This window comes from Pipistrellus hanaki (assembly GCF_964339955.1).
Source record: "Pipistrellus hanaki genome assembly, chromosome: 17".
NCBI classification, from domain to species: Eukaryota; Metazoa; Chordata; class Mammalia; order Chiroptera; family Vespertilionidae; genus Pipistrellus; species Pipistrellus hanaki.
In genome coordinates, this window is record NC_140519.1 from 37,477,547 (window position 1) to 37,500,441 (window position 22,895).

Below are 22,895 nucleotides of genomic sequence, written 5' to 3' on the forward strand. Positions count from 1 at the left end.
CTACTAAAAAAAGTTCCTGGTGGCTGACTGGGCTCAAGTTAAAACAACAAACCAGAGCTTGGCGGCCATTCTACACAGGGGCCTCTCCTGCAAACTGCACGCAGGGAGAAGCCTGCACACGTGCAGTGTGTTTCTGCCATCTGAGCCATTCCTTCTAGAGGAGTTCCTGGAATCCTGTGTCAGCCAAGAGCACTGAGGCTCTCCACATCCAGTTGGAACCACACAGCTACTTCCCCCATCCACCCACCAGTCAGAACCGCTCCATTCCGACCAATCAGGATGACAGTCCCTTTTGGATCCATCAAACTGTGAGGATGGGGAGTCCTCATGTGTATGAGGACAGACCAGTCCGGGACCAGAAGCAGGGACTTCTGTCTGTCTAAGCCAGCTTCCCTCTGGCTCTGAGAGCCACCAAAGATTATTTTCCCAGCTGGAGCGGAAACCTGGGCGATGTCTCCCTGGAGCGGAGTAAAGGGGAGCAGACCAGTGCAGGGCAAAGCAGACCAACATGGAGCAGAGCAGAGCCGTGTACCCAGAGAGGGGCTTGCCCCACGACCCTCTCTTCGCCCTGCCATATCACAGTTGAGCTGTTGAACTGAATAAAGTGTCCTTCCTCATCCACCCACATTGGGGATTCCTATTGCTGTTGAATTAGTGCCAATGACCATGCCCATCCTTTGATGGAACTCGGTGAGGTAGGTGTTATTACAGGAAGCTGAGGCTGAGGGTCGTGGTTTTGCCCAAGATTCACAGCCCTCTCCTGCTGTTTATTTCTTGTAGAGGTGTGCTATTTTTTTGTCCACATTGTTGTTACACCCCCCACCTACTTTTGACTCTAGTTTTATCCTGATTGAGTCAGACCACATACAGTAGCAGCCAGAGTGACTTTTCTGAGTACAGATATGATGTAATTTTCTTGCTTAAAACCCTACAGTAGTTCCCTATTTTAAAAATATAAGCATAACTCACTAAGCCCTATCTTCCTTCCTCCAACACTTTCTCAACTAGGCTAAGTCCTGCCTGTTCTTTGGCTCTTCTCTAGATGTTACCTTTTTTGGGAAGTCTTCCTGGTTCATCAAAACCAGGTGCCCTTCTCATAAACATGTGAGTCTGTGCTTATATACAGTGTTGGCATTGGCCCGTTTCACTTCTCTGCTCCCCTCTGGAGCAGTGCTGTCTAGTAGATATAGACACTAGCCCTCTCTCCTTTTCCACAGTTATTTTTGCTTCTGCAGCTTCAGTTACCCATGGTTAGCCATGGTGTGAAAATATTAAGTAAAATTTTCCAGAAATAAACAATTCATGAGTTTTAAATTGTGCGCCAGTCTAAGTAGCATAATGACATCTCGTGCTGTCCCACTCCATCCTGCCCAGGACAGGACTCTTCCCTTAGTCCTGCAAATCTCCACTGTGCGTGCTACTCGCCCACTAGTCACTTAGCAGCTATCTCGGTTATCAGAGTGACTGTTCAAGTAATCCTTATTTTACTTAATGGCCCCAAGCACAAGAGTAGTGGTGCTGGCGATTTGAATATGCTAATGAGGAGCTGTACCGTTCTTCCTCTAAGTGAAAAGGTATGCATGTGTAGGGAAAAACATAGTATATAGCGGTTTCGGTACTATCTGCAGTTTTAGGCATCCACTGGGGGTCTTGGAAAGAATACTGTAATGTGTGCCTCAAACGTAAGTTATGTATATACAAAAAGAAACAGGTGACATTAGTGTTAATAATATTTTTAACCCGGTATCTCTAACATATATCATTTTGACATGTAATCAATAGAAAATAATGTTTCACCCCAAGTCTTCAAAATCCAGTGTGAATTTTATGTACTGATAGCCCATCTTAATTAGAGTAACCACATTTCAAATGCTTAATAACCACTTTGGGCAACAGTGTCTAGTTCAGCTGAATATAAACAGGCCCTGTGATCTAGCAGTTCTACTCCTGCAAGTGGGAACATAATGTTCGCCAAAAGACATCCGCAAGAAGATTCAGAGCATCCTTACTCGTTATAGTTCCTGACTAGACACAGCCCATATGTCCATCAGCAACGGAATAGATGAATTAACTAGGATAAGTGTATAGCAGTAGTTCTCAAACTTTTGGGTCTCAGGACTCAACAATTATGAGGAATCCGAAGAAGACTCTCTTTATATGAGAGATGTATATGTTTTTAAATAACAGAAATTAAAATTGAGGAATTGTGAAAATATTTAACTCCTTTAAAATGACATAAGAAACCCATTACATGTGACCGTAGATAACATACATTAAAAAGTTATGTAAAATGGCAAATGATGATAAATTTTTCAAAACGAAACAAAAAATTGACCGAGAAGAGTGTCATTGCTATGTGTTTTTGTAAATGACTGTAATGTTTGGCTTAACAGAAAACAGCTATTTCTCATTCCTGCTTCTGCAGTCAGTCTTTGTGACAAGTTTTGGTTGAAGTTTTGGAAGAAAATCTGGCTTCAATTAGATATGTAATTGTAAAGTAGCCTTTTTCAGATAAACGAGTATTCTTTGATGCTATACCAGAACTTGACAAGTAATACTTCTTTTTAAAAAAGTTTAGTTACAACATGGAACCTGAAACTGTATCAGTGAACTTTCTGTATTCTCTTAAACTCTGAAAGGGTTTTGTGGATTCCAAGGAGTCCACTGACCAGGTTTGAGAATAACTTGCGGCACAATAATGGGAAGGGGGAAAATAACCCCCCAGAACGACTGATATAGTGTGGGTGAATTTCACATGTTGGTCAAATGAAGTCAGTCACTCAATTATAGGTGCTGTATGATTACAATCAAAGAAGTTAGAATACAGAAGAATCATTGCCTATGGGGGGGTAGTAATTGAGAGGGGTGCAGAGTAGCTTTTGGGGTGCTGGTTATATTCTATTCCTTTTTGTTGTTGTTAATCCTCACCTGAGGATACCTTTCCATTGATTTTTAGAGAGAGTGGGATGGAGCGAGAGAAACATCTATATGAGAGAGACACGCTGATTGGTTGCCTTGCGCACTGGAGCCAGGGATCTAGAATGTAACCTAGGCGCATGCCCTTGTCAGGAATCAAACTTGTTAGTATAATGGATTACATTGATTTTTTTTTTTTTTAATATTTAGCCTTTTATTTGGAGGATAAACCACTTGGTCATAGTGTATTTATTATGCTTTTTAAAAAATAACACTTTTATAAACGAAGTTCAGTCTTTTTAAGTATACATTTCAGTTGTTTGAATATGCTCAGAGGGCCTTCCAAATATCGCCACTATCTAATTGCAAACTCTTTCAACCCAAAAGGAAATCCTGTACCTATTAACAATTGCTGTCCCTTTTCCCTTTGCCCTACTCCCTGGCAACCACTGAGGAACTTTGTATCATTAAGGATTTGTCTATTTTGGACATTTTATATAAATGGAAATCATACTGATCTATTGTGACTGGCTTCCTTAACATAACACAGTGTTATGGTTCATGCATGTAGCACATATGAAGTGGTATCACATTGTAGTTTTGATTTTCATTGCCCTAATGAGTTATGATATGCTCTTCTTTTCATGTATTTTTGACCATTTGTCTATGTTTTTGGAAATGTCTATTTAAAGTCTTTGCTCATTTCTAAGTTGTTGGATTATTTGTCTTGATGTTGTTGAGCTGTAAGAGTTCTTTGTGTATTGTGGATATTAATCCTTTGTCAGATATGTGATTCACAAATATTTTCCCCCATCCTGTAGTTTGACTTTTCACTTTCTTGCTGGTGACCTTTGAAGCACAAGTATTTCTTTGATTTGAGGCGGTTCAATTTACCTGTTTTTACTTTTGTTGCTTGTGCTTTTGGTGTTATATCTAAATATCCATTTCCTAATCCAAGGTCATGAAGATTAATTCTTATGTTTTCTTCTAAGAGTTTTATAGTTTAAATATTTATATTAAATGTGTGGTCCATTTTGAGTAATCTATATATATAAAAAGCCAGCAACCAGAACGCCATAACAACCAGAATGACCAGTTGTTGTGATGCCCACTGCGACCAGCGAACCAGCTTGATCAGGGGGTGGGGCTGGCCAGCCAATCTTCCACCATCTGTTCTTCCCAACTGGCCTGGGGTCAGCCAACTGGACCTCTCCCATGCACGAATTCGTGCACTGGGCCTCTAGTTGTTATATAAAGTGTGAGGTAGGAGATCAAAAATCACTTTTTGCATGTGGGTAACCAGTTGCCTCATCCCAATTTATGAAAATATTATTCTTTCCCCATTGAATTATCCTGGCACTCTTGTTGAAAATCAGTGGACTTAACTGTAAGGGCTTATTTCTTGATTGACAGTTATGGATGCCTGTCTATCCTTATGCCAGTTATCACACTGCCTTCATTACTGTAACTTTATAGTAAGTTTTGAAATCAGGAATGTGAATCCTCAAAATTTATTATTTTTTATGAAGATTGTTTTACTATTCTGGGTTACTTGAATTTCTATGTGAATTTTAGGATTAGTTTCTCAGTTTGGGGTGATTGGGGGAGGCAGCTTTGATTTTGTTAGGTATAAAATTGATTCTGTTGATCAGTTTGAGGACCATTGCTATCTTATCAATTTAGATCCTTCTGATCCATGAACATGAGATAGCTTTCCAGTTATGTTGGCTCTCTTTAATTTCTTTCAACAATGTTTTATAGTTTCAGAGTATTTCCTTTGTTAAATTTACTTTTTTGTGTGTGCTATTGTAAATGTAATTATTTTCTCTTTTTTTTTTGTATTTTTCATCGCTAAAGTATAGGAATACATTTTTTTTTTCCAATATATAGTATGATGCTCCAACCAACTGACCCACCTGGCTAGGATTAAAACACAAATATTTTGAAATAGTCACAGTACAGTACAGTACAGTGGAACTTTAGTTCTCGAACTTAATTCATTCTGGAAAACTGTTCAAGAAGCAAATGGTTCAAAAACTGAATCATTTTTCCCCCATTAAAAAAATGTAAATTGAGTTAATTCATTCGAGACCCCCAAATGATTCCCTATTTAAACTCCTTACATACAGTACATGTCTAATGGACTGTTCACTCTGTAAATAAACACTTCTTAAGTTTATCTAACCACCCCCTCCTGGCCTTAAAGGACTCACTTTCAGCACTCCTTCCAGGGGTGTCTCAGGTCAGCATGCAGCCTCTTTGATTTTTCACCTATTCCTGCCTGGGCTAACTGCTTTCCCTTTATACCAAGCAGCAGAAGTTTTGCTACCTTTTCAGTTGCTGTGATCAGTGTTTCTCTCACACCCTAAGCAACATTAGCACTCTTGATGGCCTCTTTATGCTTTAAAATTGTGCTAATTGGTGACTTCCCCAACAGCAAAAACATTCTCTCCTTTGTTTGTGGTCTGAGAGATAATTTTTGTCATGCTGAGGTATCAGCTTGAAAACGTTGTCCTTTAAACCGAAGTTTGCTTCAACAACAACCAAAACATTTTTTTTTTTTTTCTGTGAACAGCTTGGTCAAGAATCAAATTGTTCAAGATGGGAGATGTTGGAGAAACTAGGTTTAACTGTATTTGAATGGCAAGCTGTGCTATATGAAGGAGCAGAGGCAAGGAGGGACTGTTTTATAAACTCATAACAATAATAAACACGGTGGTAGTTTCTGTATGCTAGACAGTGTTCTAATCACTGTATGTTTATGTACACTCGTAACAACCCTGGCAGCCTAGATACTGTTAGTATTTTCACTTTACAGATAAGAAGCCAGAGAAGTTAAGTAGCTTAGCTAAGGCTATATAATTAGTAAGCAGAAGAGCTAGGATTTGAACCCAGAAAGGGTGGTTTGGTCTCTTCTCTTAACCATAACAGTATATTGCTTTTTTGTAGTTTTATTTTTAGATATTTCTAAATTCAGTGTAGTTTATATGCACACTGCTTAATTCCTGATACATATGCTCTTTTTAAAAAATATATATATATTTTTATTGATTTCAGAGATGAAGGGAGAGGGAGAGACTGAAATATCAGTGATGAGAAAGAATTATTGTTTGGCTGCCTCCTGCATGCCCCCCACTGGGGATCGAGCCCACAACCCAAACATGTGCCCTTGACCAGAATCAAACCTGGGACCCCTCAGTCCACAGGCCGACACTATCCACTGAGCCAACCGGCTAGGACACATTTGCTTTTTTAATTCATAACTAGAACACATCTGCTTGTGGTACTGATAGATGAGCCATAGATGCCGGCTCATTAATGCTTTTTAATTAATTTTGGTTTCCTATTTGAGATTTCTAAATAGCAAGATGCTAGATTATTGGGTTTTCTGCTGCCTATCTTCAAGGTTTTTTGTGAGGCTATTAAATAACTTATACAAATACTTCCTATGTAAAATGTTAATTTTCTTCCTTAGTAGATGAACAAAAGATAATTAATTATAGGGACAGTAATTGGATGACTAATAAAATTGGAAACAAAAATTAACTTAAAGAAATGCAAATAAATACCACATACTAATTTAGTAAATATGTAAAAATCAAACTGTTCTATTAAGTGTTCATAATTTTCAATAAAGACATAGTAAAAATGTGTTTAGAAGGTAATGAAATGAGCATTCATATTTGACTACTAGAAATTGTAATTTTTGGTAGTTTTATTGATATTACTTGGCATATATCCGTGGCACTTTGTCCTATCACTTTCTCTTCATAAACTGTTCTTTAATATTGAACATTAGATTTTTTAGTTATGTTCACATTTATAAATACTGTAATTAATGTGTTTTATTAATTTTTATTTTTATTATTGTCCTTTTGATTAAGTAATAAGTAGAGGCGTCAGAGGAATGGTGGCTTGAGAGATTCCTTTGGTCTCTCCCCTTGAAGTGTCAACATTTTGAACACTTATAACTCAACAAAGAATTCCCTGCTCAATGCACAATATTCCTGGAAGATCTGCACATTGAAACATCTTAAGCTGGGCAAGTAGGAGCAAAGTAGGGAGGTAGGAGGGGAGAAAAGCTGAGCTGAGCCAGAGATGCAGCCCTACAGCTGGGCGTTCACAGGGGGGCTCAGAGAGGGGAGGTATCAGGTTGTGGCTGGCACTCACTCCGCCTGGAGAGAGATTCAGTGGGCATTCCCGCAGGAGTGAGCAGGATGAGCTGTGGATGAGCCTAGCGACCTGGGCAGAGACACAGGTCAGAGATGCTGCTGTGGTTGCCTGGCAGTCAGCATTCCTGACTCCGAAACCACGTCGTGGAGGCGTGCTTTGCCTTTGGTGTCATGTTGTGTAGCACATGATCTGCAAATTCGAGAACTAGTAATACAGAATCATTCTTTCCCTGAGTGAAGGGTGCACTCTGCGACTGTTTCTGAGCACTGGAAAGACCCCACGGAAGTCCAAGGTCACCATAACTTGATGGGCAAAACAGCAAAGAAGCTGGCCAGGTCCCCCACACCCACAGGCATTGTTATAATCGCAGCAATGTCTGGCTGCGGAGGACAGCACTGAGGTTCCATGATTCCTAATTCCCCTGTGGAATAGCTCCCCAAGACAGCAGGGGGGACCAGTGCACAGTAGAGGAAACCATCTACCCCACAGAGATCTGAAAAGCCAGAGAAGTGCAAGATAGCTAAACACTTATTATTTAGTGCCACCTACTGGAAAATAATAGAAAGGGTTCTGCATAATAATCTCTAGAGAGGTATCACACATAGATGCCTAGACATAACCATGAATAACCAAGATAGTGAGGCAGCTCAAGTAGAAAATGAAAGCTCTCTAGAGAGCAAACTTAAAGATATAAAATTATGTGATATAAATGACAGAGAATTCAAGATTACATTTATGAAAAAAAATCAACAAGATGCAGGAGAATACAGCCAGGCAATTTAATGATCTCAGAAAACATGTCAGCAGATAAAACAAGTACTTTACCAAAGAGATTGAAACTTTTAAAAAGAACCAAACAAATTCCAGAGATACAGAACTCAATAAAAATAATTAAGGATAAATAAAAGTATAGAAAATAGAGCCAACCAGATGGAGACAGAATTAGTGATATCCAAGATAGAAATGATACAGAGGGAAGAAGAGAGATTTGAGCATTAAAAAAAAAAAAAAAAAAGAATTTTACTAGAACTACCTGATTCCATCAAAAAAAAAAAAAAGCAATATAAATATAATAGGCATACCAGAAGAGGAAAAGAGGGAGAGGGAATGGAGAAGCTTCTCAAACAAATAATTGATGAGATCTTTCCAAACCTATGGAAAGAGATCCAAGAAACAGAACACCTAATCATGTCAATCCAAAAGGGCCTTTTCCAAGACAGATTGTATTAAAACTGTCAAAAATTAATGACAAAAAAAAAAAAAATTCTCAAGGCAGCCAAAGAAACAGAAGAAAGTAACTTATAAATGGAAGTTCATTAATTTTATCATTGGATTTCCTAGCAGAAATGCTACAAGCTAGAAGAGAATGGAACCAAATATTCAAATTACCAGCCAGAAATAATATATCCAGCAAAGTTGTCCTTTAGATATGAAGGAGAAATCAAGATTTTTCCTGACATACAGAAGCTAAAGGAATTTATCATCAGAAGGTCTCCACTGTAGGAAATACTCAAGGGAGTTATTTACCTAAAACAAAAGGTCACAAAATTATGAATAAGATACACAATAACCTTACACAATAACCTTATCCACTGGCTCAGTGGATAGAGCATCAGCCTGTGGACTGAAGGGTTCCAGGTTCAATTCCAGTATGCTCCTGATGCAGTATAAATTTGATGTATGGTGGGAACATTAAAGACTCCTAATGCACCCTGAGGTGGATGGAGATCTATTCCTGAGCTGAGTGGAAGGAGTGAAGAGGTAACTTGTGGCAGAGCACTGGCCTATTACCAGGCTGAGAAAGAGGCAGGTTCAGGAGCAAATGACATGTAACGAAGCTCCAGTAGTGAGTATAGATTCTTTCAAAGAGTTTTAACTAAGAAGGGAAAGACCGAGATAGGAAAGCAGAAACAGGTAGGTGTACTGGCAAGAAAGAAGTTTTCTTTTATGGAAGAGAAAGACCTGAATATATCATCAGGAGGAGACAAAGGAACCAGAAGAAAGGGGAGGTATGAAGGGGACAGAGAGAGGGGCTAATAAAGAACTCCAGGATTCAGATTGTAGACCTACTGTGTCCTTGGCTCCCATTATAGAACCTCTAATAAACTTGAACAATCTTCCTAGCAATGCAATAGTTACCCTTCAAATTTTCCTGTTCTCTGGTCACATGTATTACTAGAAGTATATTTGAATGGTTCCATGTCCCCAGCTTTGTGATAGGATGTATAGAAAATCAGGAAATACCAAAAATAAGATATAAATTTGCCCCTAATGGTCTTAAGACTACTAGAGTTGTTGATATAAGATTGAAAGAGACAATGAAGGCTTTTTTTTTTTTTAATGTGCCAACATGTGTGACCCTAGCAATAGCCACGCTGTTGACCGATTGAGCATGCTCTTAGAGCAGTGTTTCCCAAACTTTTGACATATGTGTATCCCTTCTATAATTTTCGTAACGCTGAGTACCCATCATACTCATGAGAACGTAGAATTAGGCACAGCTAAGCATGGTGCAGTGCATATCCCCACCAAACTCCGATGCAACGCATACCCCACCAAACTCTTCCCGTACCCCTGGGGGTACGCGTACCACACTTTGGGAAACACTGTCTTAGAGGAATATGATTTTTTAAAAGAACTCGATTCTTCTCACCCAGCCTGCGTGGCTCAGTGATTGAATGTCAACCTATGAACCAGAAGGTCAAGTTCAATTCCAGGTCAGGGCACATGCTGGATTGCTGGCTCAATCGGGTGTGCAGAAAGCAGCCAATCAATGATTCTCTCTAATTGATGTTTCTATCTCTCTCCCTCTCCTGCTCTCTCTATAATCAATAAAAATATATGTTTTTTAAAGTGCATGATTCTTCCTTTTCTAGTAGTGATATGAGGTTCTCTTTTGACTATTAAATTGATAGGAAATTCTTTCTGTTTTACTCATGTGTATATTTGACATATATATATATATATATATATATATATATATATATATATAATATATTACACTGTATTTTTGTGAATTCAAAAATATTGTGTTTTCCCTACTACCATTAAAATGTTAGGTTTTGTATTGTTTTGAAGGATATATAGGACACTTTTATTTAGTTTCTGAATATTGCACGTAGCTCTATGTGGTTAGTTTCTTTTAAAGGGAGAATCTGAAAATTGTTATAAATTTTATTTTGGAAATTAGTTTATCCATTATGTTTAATTTTAGGAAATGGTGCTCTTGCAGAACATCCTGAAAATGTGCATATTTCAGGAGTGTCAACTGGTAAGTCATTTTCTGTAATGTTTAAATTTCATGCATGACTTATATGGTAAATATTGAAAGCCACCTGGTATCTTATGAAGTGATATTTGGCTATAAAAATTATTACTGCTTTTTGCAGCATGTAATAAGGAATGAAGTAACTGGAACATGGAGAAATTCTTATAAGATAAAATTGATATCTGCATGCCCATGGGTTGATTATATTTTTCCAAATGGACTGCGTAATTATTTTTCATAAAAACGTTGAACCAAGAGAGGTTAGCTCAAAATGAATTAGTATTTTCTTTACATACAAAGTTATATGAAATTAGATTTATTAAAATGTAATTTTGAATGGAGCATTAGGCCTTAAAAACTAAGCACTTGGTTTGATTTTTAGATTAGACTACTACTATACATAAAACTGTTGTATTTGAGTGCACAATTTATATGCCATTAAAAAATCACAATTTATATGCCATTAAAAAGTAACTACAATATATCTGTGTCCATGAAATTCAGAAATTTATTGAAGTAAATACATCTTCCCACTCATCTAAGCTTTTATAATTTAATTCTGAAAGGCTATAACTATTAAAATTTTCATTCCTAGTGACTTCCACAGTTTTGTTACCATTTTTGCTATCAACTACAATTACTAGGAGAGCAAAATCTTTTATTTTTGCATATATTAAAATAGCTTTTCACTGTTACTTTATTATTTCCCTATGTTTTTTAATAAATTTTGTAGTTTAAAAAATTGCACTTAGTGTATTTAGTGTGTTTCCTTCCTGTCATCTTGTTACTTGTTTGGTTGTTTTTTCTCATATGAAGCAAAGCTGAAAGTTTCTTTTATGTTTGATTTTATATTCAGAAAGTTAATAGATTTAACAAATACTCTAAGAGTTAGTGTGCACTAGCTAAACACATCAACAAGCTTGGTTTTCTTATAATAAAAAGCAAAGCAAGTACCTTAGTAGCCTGTATTGATTCCTTTAGTTTGTTTCACTATTTTCATATGCTGTCAAATGGTATATAATTAGATATATCAAGTAAAAATAAGGTTATTTTAAAGACGATTTTAATTCTTTTCCTTTCTATTTCAAATAGCTATTGAGAATTGTAATTACTTTTCCAAATTGTACCTGTGAAGTAAAAAGTTTGTTTACCAACATTTTAATTCACACAACCAAATGGTTATTGTCTAATTCAGTGATTTTCAAAATTTTTGGTTTCAGGATCCCTTTTATGCTTTTAAAAATATTGAGAACTATATTAGTCCGTTTGGGCTTCCATAACAAAATACCATAGACTGACCCAGCCGGCATGGCTCAGTGGCTGAATATCAACCTATGAACCAGGATGTCACAGTTTGATTTCCGGTCAGGGCACATGCCCAGGTTGTGGGCTTGATCCCAGGCGGGTATGTGCACAAAGCATCCAATCAATGATGCGGCCAAGGTCAACACCCTGATCAGTCACTCTCATCATTGATGTTTCTACTCTCTCTCCCTCTCCGATCCTCTCTGAAATCAATAAAAATATATTAAAAAACGAAAAGAAAAAACAAAGCATCATAGTCAGGAGCCAGTCAAACATATGCCTTCCTCTCACCATCCAGCCTGATCAGGGTGTCCACCTTGGCCACATCAGTGTCGTAGAGCTTCTTCACCACCTGTTTGAGCTGGTGTTTGTTGGCCTTGACATCCACAATGAAGACAGTGTGTTGTTGTCTTCTATCTTCTCCATGGCTGACTCCATAGTCAGGGCCATGTGATGATGGCATAGTGGTCAAGCTTGTTTCTCCTGAGGCGCTCTTCCGAGGAATTGTAGGGGGTCTTTGGAGCTTCGGTGTCTTTGGCGTCGGAAGGTGGGTGACGTGTGGGTCTTGTTTTTGGTGGCTGTGCACGCCTTTCAGCAACGCTTTCTTTGCCTTCAAAGCTTCGGCTTTGGGAAGGGCAGGGGCTTCCTTCTTAGCTTTCGGTGCCATCTTCCTCATCCGTTCTTTTGACCAATATCACACAGAGTGTCTTTTGTCCGAGTTTCAATGAAGACGGGAAAGAAAGCTTATTGTATTTTGAGTGATAATGAATCCGTGAAGGATTTTAGGATTTCAGAATATAGAAGTAGAAGATATGAAGTCAAGAAACTATCCTTTAAATGAAGAAAGTGAGTAGAGAATATAAACAGTACATTTTTTTAAAAGATCACACACATTAGTTTAGGATATTACTGATTTTAAAGGCATTATCTGCCTCCAGAAAGTTTATTTATGAGACACGTAAGCTTTTAGAGTGCTCCCTTTAAGTTTCAGAAAGAAGAGTAATGGTTGTATTGTAAGTTTTACATATATTATACTTTAATATTTTATGCTACGTTATTACATCTTATTTATGTTTTATTCAGTATGTTTTGTGCAGTATATTTCTGTGTTACATAATTACGAGAGGCCCAATGCATGAAATTCATGCAAGGGGCTTGGCCCTCGAAGCTGCAGTGGCTGCCTCAGGCCTTGCAGCCCTGGCTTCGGCCAGAAGGTTATCCGGAAGGACGGCCAGAAGGTCGTTAGGCTCTCCAGTCTAATTAGCATATTATACTTTTATTATTATAGATGATATTTAAAGTATTATCAAGTATTTCTTGAACAATTATATATGTATAGCGTAGTTATTATGCATTATAATTTTATATTGTACTAGAGGCCCGGTGCATGAAATTTGTGCACTGGGGGAGGGGCCACCTAGGCTTTCATTAGTATAGATTATTATAACAAACAGTAAATGAATTCAACATTAGAACAGTAAATGTGAGTCCTGGGGCCATAGACAGAGCAGGTCATAATGTGACAGAGTATTTGGTGCTTAGCTGGCAAAGTGAAGTCCACCCGCTGGAGTGAATGGGCCAGATCCAGCGGAGGTATAAAAAACGAGTTGTATTTAAACATTTAACATTTTACTTTCCACTCTGTAACTTTGAGAATAATCCTTTCTCACTTTAAGAATATTTATTGAGTGTGGTAGCATTTTAATTACCGGTAACTTGGTTAAGGCATGAATTTGAATTGGATGTACTGTGAAACTGTTGTGCAAAAACCAGTCATTTAGCAGGTGAGCAAACTGGACTTGGATTTTAGTTGTCTGTTAGCCCCATAGAAGTTAGGGGTGATTTGATCTTAAGCTGCAGTGATAGAAATTCAGTATTTCAGAAAAGTAGATGATGGTTCTTCTTTACTCCTCCCTTAAACATATTCTGAGTAGTGTTTATTTCTGAGTGGTGTTTATTCCTGACGGCAGACACTAAGATTGGAACACTTTTGGAACAAGATGTGAATATACTAAAAATTATGTCAAAGTTGATAGAGGTGGCTTAGAAAATTGTGCACCGTTAGGCCATCTGTCTGTTCAGGTGCTGATTTCTGCCTTACCTCTTCTATGTTTCCAGCAAGAATCACAGTAAACCTCTAAAATTAATCATCTTTACCATTCCACAAACAGAAATAGTACCTCGTTTAGCATTTTAGTCTTTTGTAGTGCTTAAAATTGGAAAATGTAGGTATTATATTAATAATTTAATGTCCTTTTAGTGAAAAACATTGTTCTTTTTAACCTGAAAAAAAAGGTATAAAAGGTTGAATCTTCATATTCTTCTTATCTTATGCTTTGCTAGCAAAATTCAAATTTATCCTTACTCCTTGGAAACTTAGAATAAAGCTGGTTAGATAGTTCCATTAAGACTATTCTTCTATCTTACTCATAGTATGCTGTGACCCTGTTGGAACTAGAAAAACTAGGGTTATTGTTTTTTTTTTTTTTCTATTTTCCCTTGCATATTTTCCATACTTTTGCCCCTTTTGACTTTTTAAAATATTTTACTACCATATAGACCTTGATTCTTGTTTCTTTAGTGACCTTCAAGAAACCAAGGAAATATCTGCCTTGATTAGAGTTAATGATCAAGTGCGATATTTGGGTCTTTAAAAAAACATTACTTAGAATAATAGAAATAAAAGTAGAAATAAATGTTGCTACATTTATTTTTTAGTAACGTGCTAATGTAGAGTTTATTATAATTAAATCTGCATTTAATTTTAAGCAGCAGGATATAGGATTCCCTGCTTGCAGTAGAGATGTGTGGGTTTTGCTAACAGGTCTGAGAGTAATGAGAGAGAATCCTAAGTATGAGTAATAGATTCATGTAAGTGTATATACTTGCACTGATTCATATATATATATATATATATATATATATATATATATATATATATATTCAGAGAGGAAGGGAGAGGGAGAGACAGAAGCATTAATGATAGGAGAGAATCATTGATCAGCTGCCTCCTGCATGCCCCCTACCAGGGATCAAGCCCTCAACCCAGGCTTGTGCCCTGACAGGTTGGGAATCCAACCGTGACCTCCTGGTTTGTAGGTTGATGCTCAACCACTGAGCCACATTTATACCTTTTAAATGATCATTGAAATCTTTCCTATCTTAGAGTAGTAAATATTGCTGTTAGAGTGCTCATAATTATTTATTAGCCAAAATCGAGTTAATATTTCTGAAACACTCTATATTGTGAAAAATAAGATGGCTAAAGGATAGGGGCCACCATTGACTGTAAATGCTGCCCTTTATATATATTTTTAATATATTTTTATTGATTTTTTACAGAGAGGAAGGAAAGGGATAGGGAGTTAGAAACATCGATGAGAGAGAAACATGGATCACCTGCCTCCTGCACCTCCCCCCCCACTGGGTATGTGCACACAACAAGGTACAAGTCCTTGACTGGAACCCTTTAGTCTGCAGGCCAATGCTCTATCCACTGAGCCAAACCGGTTAGGGCATTGCTACCCTTTATTTATGAACAGGGCGAGGTTTGTTCCATAGAGAAACTCTCACAAAACTAGCAGAACCATATCAACATTGTGGTTTAGAACAGAAGAGATTCGTTTTCTAAAGCAAGGTTTTGTATGTGTCTCAGCCCCATTCTTCCCCTGGCTCCTCCCCATGTCAGAGAACCAGTTAATCACGGCATCGCTTCTCAATCTTCCCAGAGCAGAGTGGTGCCCAGTTACATGCTGGATGAACAGTCACTGCGTTCTTTCCCACGCAGCCTTCCCAGCCGCCTCAGTACCACACTCCTGCTGCTCCTGCCAGCCAGCCGGTCTGACTTGGCGTTTTAGATGGTGTTACTCATTGACAGTTTACTGTAATCCAAGCCGTGTGCTAAGTCCTTTACCAAAATAACCCCAGTTAATCCTGGTAGCACTCTATGCAGTAGGTAGTGTTTTAATCCCCATTTACAAGTGAGACAGTGGAGTCTTAAGTATTACCAAATTGACTATATACAACGCATCATCAAAAATCTTTTACATGAAAAGGTGTCATATAAATAACGTTAAATGTAATGCACTAAGAAAAATGAAATTACAGTTGACGGTAGGTGCTGGAGCTAAAGTGTTATGATAAATTGGGAATTATTATAAAAAACTGAAATAACGAAAAAATAGAGGACTCAAGAGGAAGCCAGTTGGAAGATTGGGGCAAAGATGTGAAAGATAAAACAGGCCTAAGGAGTGGTGAAGGCGGTCTCAATTTCTGACTTGGAAATTTTGAGTTTTAGTCGTTGTAGGGCCTGGCTTTGCTTTACTTCCTGTGCTTGAAAAGTCTTTGAGATTGCCTGTGGTATTCTTAAAGTAGATTTCCTTTTTATTTGAGTTAGATGAAGTGACTATTTAACTAAATGATGCCTAAGACAGGAAGGATTAAGAATACAGTAGGCCCCCTTATGGGTGGTACATTCCAAGACTCCTGGTGAATGCCTGAAACAGTAGATGGTACTACACACTATATATACCGTTTTATCTATACATACATAACTGTGATAAAGTTTAATTTTTATTAGGCATGTAAAAGATTAACAATAACTAATAAAATAGGACAATTATAACAGTACTAAAGGCCTAGTGCATGAAATTCATGCTCTCGGGAGGGGGCACTCAGTCCATCCTGTGCTCTCTTGCAATTCGGGAGCCCATGGGGCATGTCCGACTGACCTTAGGCCCGTTCCCAATGCCATCAGTTGGACATCCTTAGCACTGAGGCGGAGGCAGGAGAGGTTCCTGCCACCACCACTGTGCTCACCAGTTGTGAGCTGGGCTTCTGGCTGAGCGGGACTCCTGCATTGAGCATCTGCCCCCTTGTGGTCAGTGCGCATCATAGCAACCAATTCTGCCATCGGGCTGAAACTGGCTCTCCGACATCCCCCAAGGGGTCCTGGATTGTGAGAGGACACAGGCCAGGCCAGGGGACCCCACTGGTGCACCATTGGGGCTGGGGAGGAATGGGGAAGGTTGGCCATCTGTGGAGGGATCACAGGAGGGCTCCAGGGCGTGTCCAGCCTGTCTCATTCAGTCCTGATCAGCCAGACCCCAGCAGCAAGCTAACCTACCAGTTAGAGTGTCTGCTCCTTGGTGGTCAGTGCATGTCATAGAGAGCAATTAAGTGGCCTTAGCATGTCATTAGCATGTTATGCTTTGATTGGTTGAAATGCTGAACGGCCGAACGGATACTTAGCATATTGGGCTTTTATTATATAGGATACTGTCATAAAAGTTATAAGACTTATTCTCTCTCTCTCTCTCCTCTCTCTCTCTAATAATGGATCTGATAACAGAAACAACTACTGAATGTCTAACAAGAGGATAGCATAAACAGGGACAAATTCATATCCCACATGGGACAGAACAGAGTGGCATGAGATTTCATCATGCTATTCAGAATGGTGCAACATTTAAAACTTATAAATTGTTTATTTCTGTGTTTTTCCATTTAATAACTACGAATCCTGGTTGACCATGAATAGCTGAACAATGGAAAGTGAAACCTCAGTTAAGAGAGGAACTGTTATATATACGATATAAAGATAAGGTTTAGAGAAACACCCAGTTCTGATCATGTTGAATTGAAGTTGGAATGCCCAGTGGGCATTTGACTGCACAATCTCTGGGCTAGAGATTTTAAACCCATGAACTGTAAATATAGCAGTAAGTATAGGAGTGAATGAGATCTTCCATAGAAAATAAGGAGAGCAGAAGTTGGGAATGAACCATGAACACCAGCATATGAGGAGCTAAGGAAGGCAGATCTAATGCTAGAGAACTAACATGGTCAAGATTTAGGAGAACCAACAGAGGTGATGTCAGCAAAGTCAAGGTAGCAAAATATCAAAGAAAAAATTATCACTGTCAAGTGCTCCAGCGAGATCAAGTACCATGAGGGCTAAGGGTCCAATGGATTTGGCAGTGAGGTCAGCAGTGGCCTTTGCCTGCTAGCAAGACTTTTTATAGAGTTAGTCATTGGAGTTCAGTTTCATTGGGTCAAAGAGAAAATGCAAAGTAAGGAAATAAGGAAAAATGTATCAATGCCTCCTGATGAGCTAGCAGAAATATAGTAGAAATATATCAGTATGATCGGGAATGAGGGCAAGATTTAAGGTCTGAAATAGACCTTAGAGATATTCAAGTAGCAATTCCTTATTTTGATACATGAAACCAAGGCCCAAAAAGATTTAGTAGTTTACATTATGACAAAACCACTAAATTTAGGTTTTGTGATTCTAAATCTACTTGTATATTGGTGCAAACGATTAACCCAAAAAGGAGGAAGAAGTATTTTTAATGGTTTCTAATGTTAATCTTAATATTTTCACATTTGAATTTATTCTGTCTCAGGTAGAAAAGGGAGTAAGTTATGACTGTACTAGAGAATATCTACGTGCCTCCAATGTATTGTACATCAGAAATGTGTTGATAAAAAGCCACTGGCTGGATCTGAAACCAAATGCCAAATTCAGTCATGTTGCAGATATGCAAAATTAACATATCAAAATCTATATGAATAACCAGGTATGGGAGAAACATTATGATATAGTTTTGTTTTTAAAGTACTTATTGGATTAGAAATGTAAAATACTACATTTTAAGATAACCTACTACATTTAAGATAAAATACTACATTCATAAAATAAGAATGAGAGATGGTTCTTACTACTATCCTTGGGCGACTGTGTGAAAATATTCATAACAGTATTTTTGAGCATTCATACCAGAACATAAATTCTTTAATTTTTTATATAAGAGCACCACCTATGGGTTTCTCAGGGGGGAAATTTTTTAAACAAACCTAATAAAACATTTTCTCATTTTCCCCTATAACTAGTCTGTCTATTCATTTATTTAAAAATTAACAATTGTCTGCTTTGTCATAAATTTCCCCCTAGTTTTTAGATGTATCTCATTGCTGTTAAATCAGCTATTAAGTATTTGTGTACTTATATCTCAGTGCTGTATTATAATTTTAAGTTAAATATAATTGAATCCAGAATTAATTATTATCTTTAATGTAAATTAATCATTTAATGAATATGAGCAATTTTCAACATTCTTGGGGAGAAGTGGTGATGATTTTTTTCTTGTTTATTTGTATGCTTGTTTGTATCTTCATGAATTTAAGAATTCTTTAATATATAATTCCAGAATTCTTTGGCAAGAGATATAAAGAAAAAGGTCTTATGAATAACTTAGGATATCTTTTCATTAATTATTATGATGGTAACTCATTAGAGCAGCAATTTTCAACCGGGGTGCTGCAAGAATTTTTAAAGCATGCACTACCTGACTATTTAATCCCTTAGATTGACCTCTCTCCCCTTAGATTGCCACATTAAAAAACAACAACAGCCAACACAATCACTGTCTTGTGTGAATGAGTCAAAATTATACCTATTTCTTTTGTCAGAAAAAAATGTTGTACTTTTGGTGTACTGCAGAATTTTAATAAGTAGTTAATGTGTGCCATGATATGAAAAAAGTTGAAAATCTCTGCATTGAGCATAGTTAGAAACAAAATGCTAGCATCCCATTGTTGTTAAGCTCTTAAAATAGAATTGCATTTGTTTAAAATTAGTCTTTTTCTAAAGGGTCATATTAAAATTAAATTTTTATAAGGGAAATTTTAATCAATGAAATCTAACAACCACAAAATCATTCTAAGCTTCGACTGTGGGTAGGCAATCAGATTGTGCTAGGCTCTTTGTATGTCCTTTTGTTCTGTGCCAGGAATTTCTGTTCTGAAAGTGATTGAAAACAAGATTCCTTTGGCAATGTACCCTAACTCCAGGAACAGACCCATTTTAGGCATGAACATTTTTCTGCAGGAAAATGACCTTTTAAAACCTTAATTGCATGTGTGTGTGTTTGTTTCAGAGAATGAGTTATTCTGTAGAAATAAGGATTACTAAATTGAGCGATATATCTTTCTATATTTTGATCATTGTGGATAAAAACTTCATAGTATACTTCCTGGCATTCTAGCCTAAATGGAACAGATTATAACCTCTATTACGTAATAACCTCTATTATGAGAGAGAGAGAGAGAGAGAGAGAGAGAGAGAGAGAGAGAGAGAGAGAGAGAGAGAGAAAGAAAGAAAGAAAGAAAGAAAGAAGGAAAGAAAGAAAGAAAGAAAGTCATTATTTCAAATTATAATTTTATAGGGATACTTGCCTTTCTACAAATTGGGTTACCTAAATTTTAAATTAGCAGCAGAACCAAAAAGCATGACATTTCAACCCACATATTGTGTCAGGCCCTTTACTTGCAGTGATTCATTTATTCACTCAACTCCTTTAACTAAGTATGACTAATCCTATATAATTAAAGCCTCATAAGCAGATCGACCCAATGGCAGAACAACGGAAGGAGCAACCTGTTGCTATTATGCGCACTGACCACCAAGGGGCAGATGCTCAACACAGGAGCTATCACCAGCCCACAGGCCCCAGGCCAGCCAAGGCAGGTGCCAGCGGGGGGCCCCCTGATCACCCGAGTGTCGCCTCCTTCTGGCAGCAGCGGTGGGGGGCAGGGCCAGCAAGCAAGCGGCACCAGGCCAACCAAGGTGGGTGCCAGCGGGGGCCCCCTGACCACCCCATCAGTCGCCCCACAGATCAGCCCTGATTGCTGGCCAGTCCTAGGGGCCCTACCCATGCATGAATTTTGTGCACTGGGCCTCTAGTTATGATATAAGGAGAGTGTTTTCTTACCTTGGGGAAGACAGGCGGTATTGAACAGGCTCTGAGCGCTCATGGTTTTTGCGTTCAGCACACACTTTTTATTTTCCTGAGCATTCCACCTATCACTTCTGATGACTCTCACCCTATCCAGTACTCTTCTAATTTGCTACTTGTAATCTGTTACTTTAGAAATCAGATAATCCAATTTGTCTTAATTATATCAACTAAGAGGTTCTAGCATATTAAATTTTACTGAAGGCTGAAACATTTATTATATATATTGGTAGCCCAGTGACTATTTGTTAAATTGAAAGAGAATAAGTTTTCAGATTGTGAGCTGAGTGATGAATAGGTAAAATGTTAAGTGTATTACTGTGGGAGCTCAAGATAGTCCAGGAGAATGATCCAGGAAAGTATTGGTAGTCATTTGAACTTACTCTATATTTTTCTATGATATTCAGATATCTAATCACATAATGATATTTTAATCACAGACTATTTCAAACCTTTATTTTTAAATAATTTAGGAATTATTCTTGACCCTGTAATACAATGGGAAGTATTATGAATAGGTTCACTACTTTTTAGTAATTTTGAAATAATGTTGGCTGTCTTTATCCAATCATCCACTAACTTTTTAACAGTCCAGCTTATTATTATGTTTATATATGCTCTCCCTTAATTATTTTATTCCTAAGACTATTTACATCAGAGTCTTTTATTTAAAGTGCCCAAAAAGCAAAGTAGTACTCCTAAGGATCTATGCACAGTAGTTCAGTAAACATTGAATTTTAGGTAGTTAATAATAAAGAAAATCAATGTAAAAGGTGAGTTTTGAAAAAAGATGGGTGGGTGGGTGGTGGGTGGAGCACCCAATTGATTGATCTCCATGACTAAAACTAGCAATTCTGACTATTAAACTGTTATTCAAAGACCCACTTTGAAAACCTCCCTGCCCCCTCAAAATGTGTACTTAATTAGGCTAAGATACTTTGACTAAAAGGAAGGAAAGGAAAGTATCTCATTAGAATAATAAAAGCTTTTAAAAGTTAATACCATATTTTACTGTATATGATTTAATGTCTGAACTGTTGTTTGTGTTTTAAAAATGAGCACTGATTTCCTTAATGTTTTGTTTTAAAGTATGATAATTAGCTAAGATTGCTTTGGCTGTCTTCCAGCTTGTGGAGAAACTCCCGAACAGATTCGAGCACCGAGTGGTATAATCACCAGTCCAGGCTGGCCCTCTGAATATCCCGCCAAGATCAACTGCAGCTGGCTCATCAGGGCGAACCCAGGGGAAATTATTACTATAAGGTAGTTCTGGCCTCTTGCTGAATTATTCTGCACTTTTATTACAAAATAATTCCGTTTCCAAGTTATCAACACTCAACATTTACAAAAAGATGATTTTCAGGAAATGTCATAAATTATTGTTATCAGTATCATCTTAAGGGTCAGAATAATAGCCCCTCCTTTCCCTACTCTTAGGACATGTGTTTTGATCTCCTACTGGTAGGAATGGATTTGCACTGAGTCATTCATGTTTTTCTAGGCCACTTTTTAACAAAAGGTACGCATTTGCAAAATAGCTTATTAGGTTCAAGAGTGTAATTTTTGGCCATGGGACAAATACACAAAACTCACTCGTCCACTTGGAGTAGTCTCATTAGTAGAATCCTCTACCTTAATGAGTTAAAACAATAATAGGGATTTCTGTGTGTGTATATGTATGTACGAAACTTGAAATAAGCTGATAGTGGATAAATGTAGTGTTTAGAAAAACAAACCTGCTTTCCCTTTGAAACAAAAGAACAGTGGTTAAGAGTACAAGGTTGAAAAGATATTTCCTAGGGAAAATAGCTAGAAGTTTATGATTCTGAGAATAAATAGGATATAAATAAAGAAAAATCAAGGTTCGTTTTAAAAACATTTAAAATTGCAGAGCAACACTGTGGGGATAAGATATTCAGGAGAAAATATTTAGTAGAACTAGATATTGCTTGCTTATGGAAATTATATCAAGGTTCTCGGGTGGGGGGGGGCAGGGGGGCAGGGAGAGAGAGTGTGCCTAAACAAAGAACTGTAGCTGGCACTGACACACAAATATGAGTGCCATTCCTGCCACAGAGCAGAGGCAGCACAGAGGGCCTTGGACATCCCTCCATTATCTCCTTTCTGTAGGTAAGAAGCATGGAATTTTAGAATTAGAAGAAACTTGGCAGGTCATAGACTTAAATCCCTTCACTTAACGTTTATTAAAAGGAGATTGTCAATGTAGCCTCCTTTTGTATCTTTTTCCCTCTTTTCTACATCCTTTTATTAGTGAGAAAACCATTCTCTCCAGAGACACACACTGTGGTCTGTTCCCTTTGATCTGTGGAAGCCATACAACAGGGACCAACTATATGGTGTGTTTCCTTCAGTCCCCTCAGCCCCAGGCCACGTCTTCCCCTTCTGGGAGGAGTGTGTGATCCGCTCCAGGCTTT

General features: G+C 37.7%; 1 protein-coding gene across 2 annotated transcripts in view; it reads left to right on the plus strand.

Moving 5' to 3' along the window:
- The window catches only part of LRP12 (LDL receptor related protein 12), a 39,568-nt gene that overhangs the window by 7,596 nt on the left and 9,077 nt on the right, over positions 1 to 22,895 (plus strand). Inside the window, exons 2-3 of one of the 2 annotated variants that reach the window (XM_084864552.1) lie at positions 10,304 to 10,360; positions 21,588 to 21,723. In XM_084864552.1, coding sequence (XP_084720678.1) covers positions 10,304 to 10,360; positions 21,588 to 21,723 — 193 coding nt within the window. The remainder of the gene's footprint in view (positions 1 to 10,303; positions 10,361 to 21,587; positions 21,724 to 22,895) is intronic. The other variant, XM_084864551.1, reaches the window with a different exon arrangement.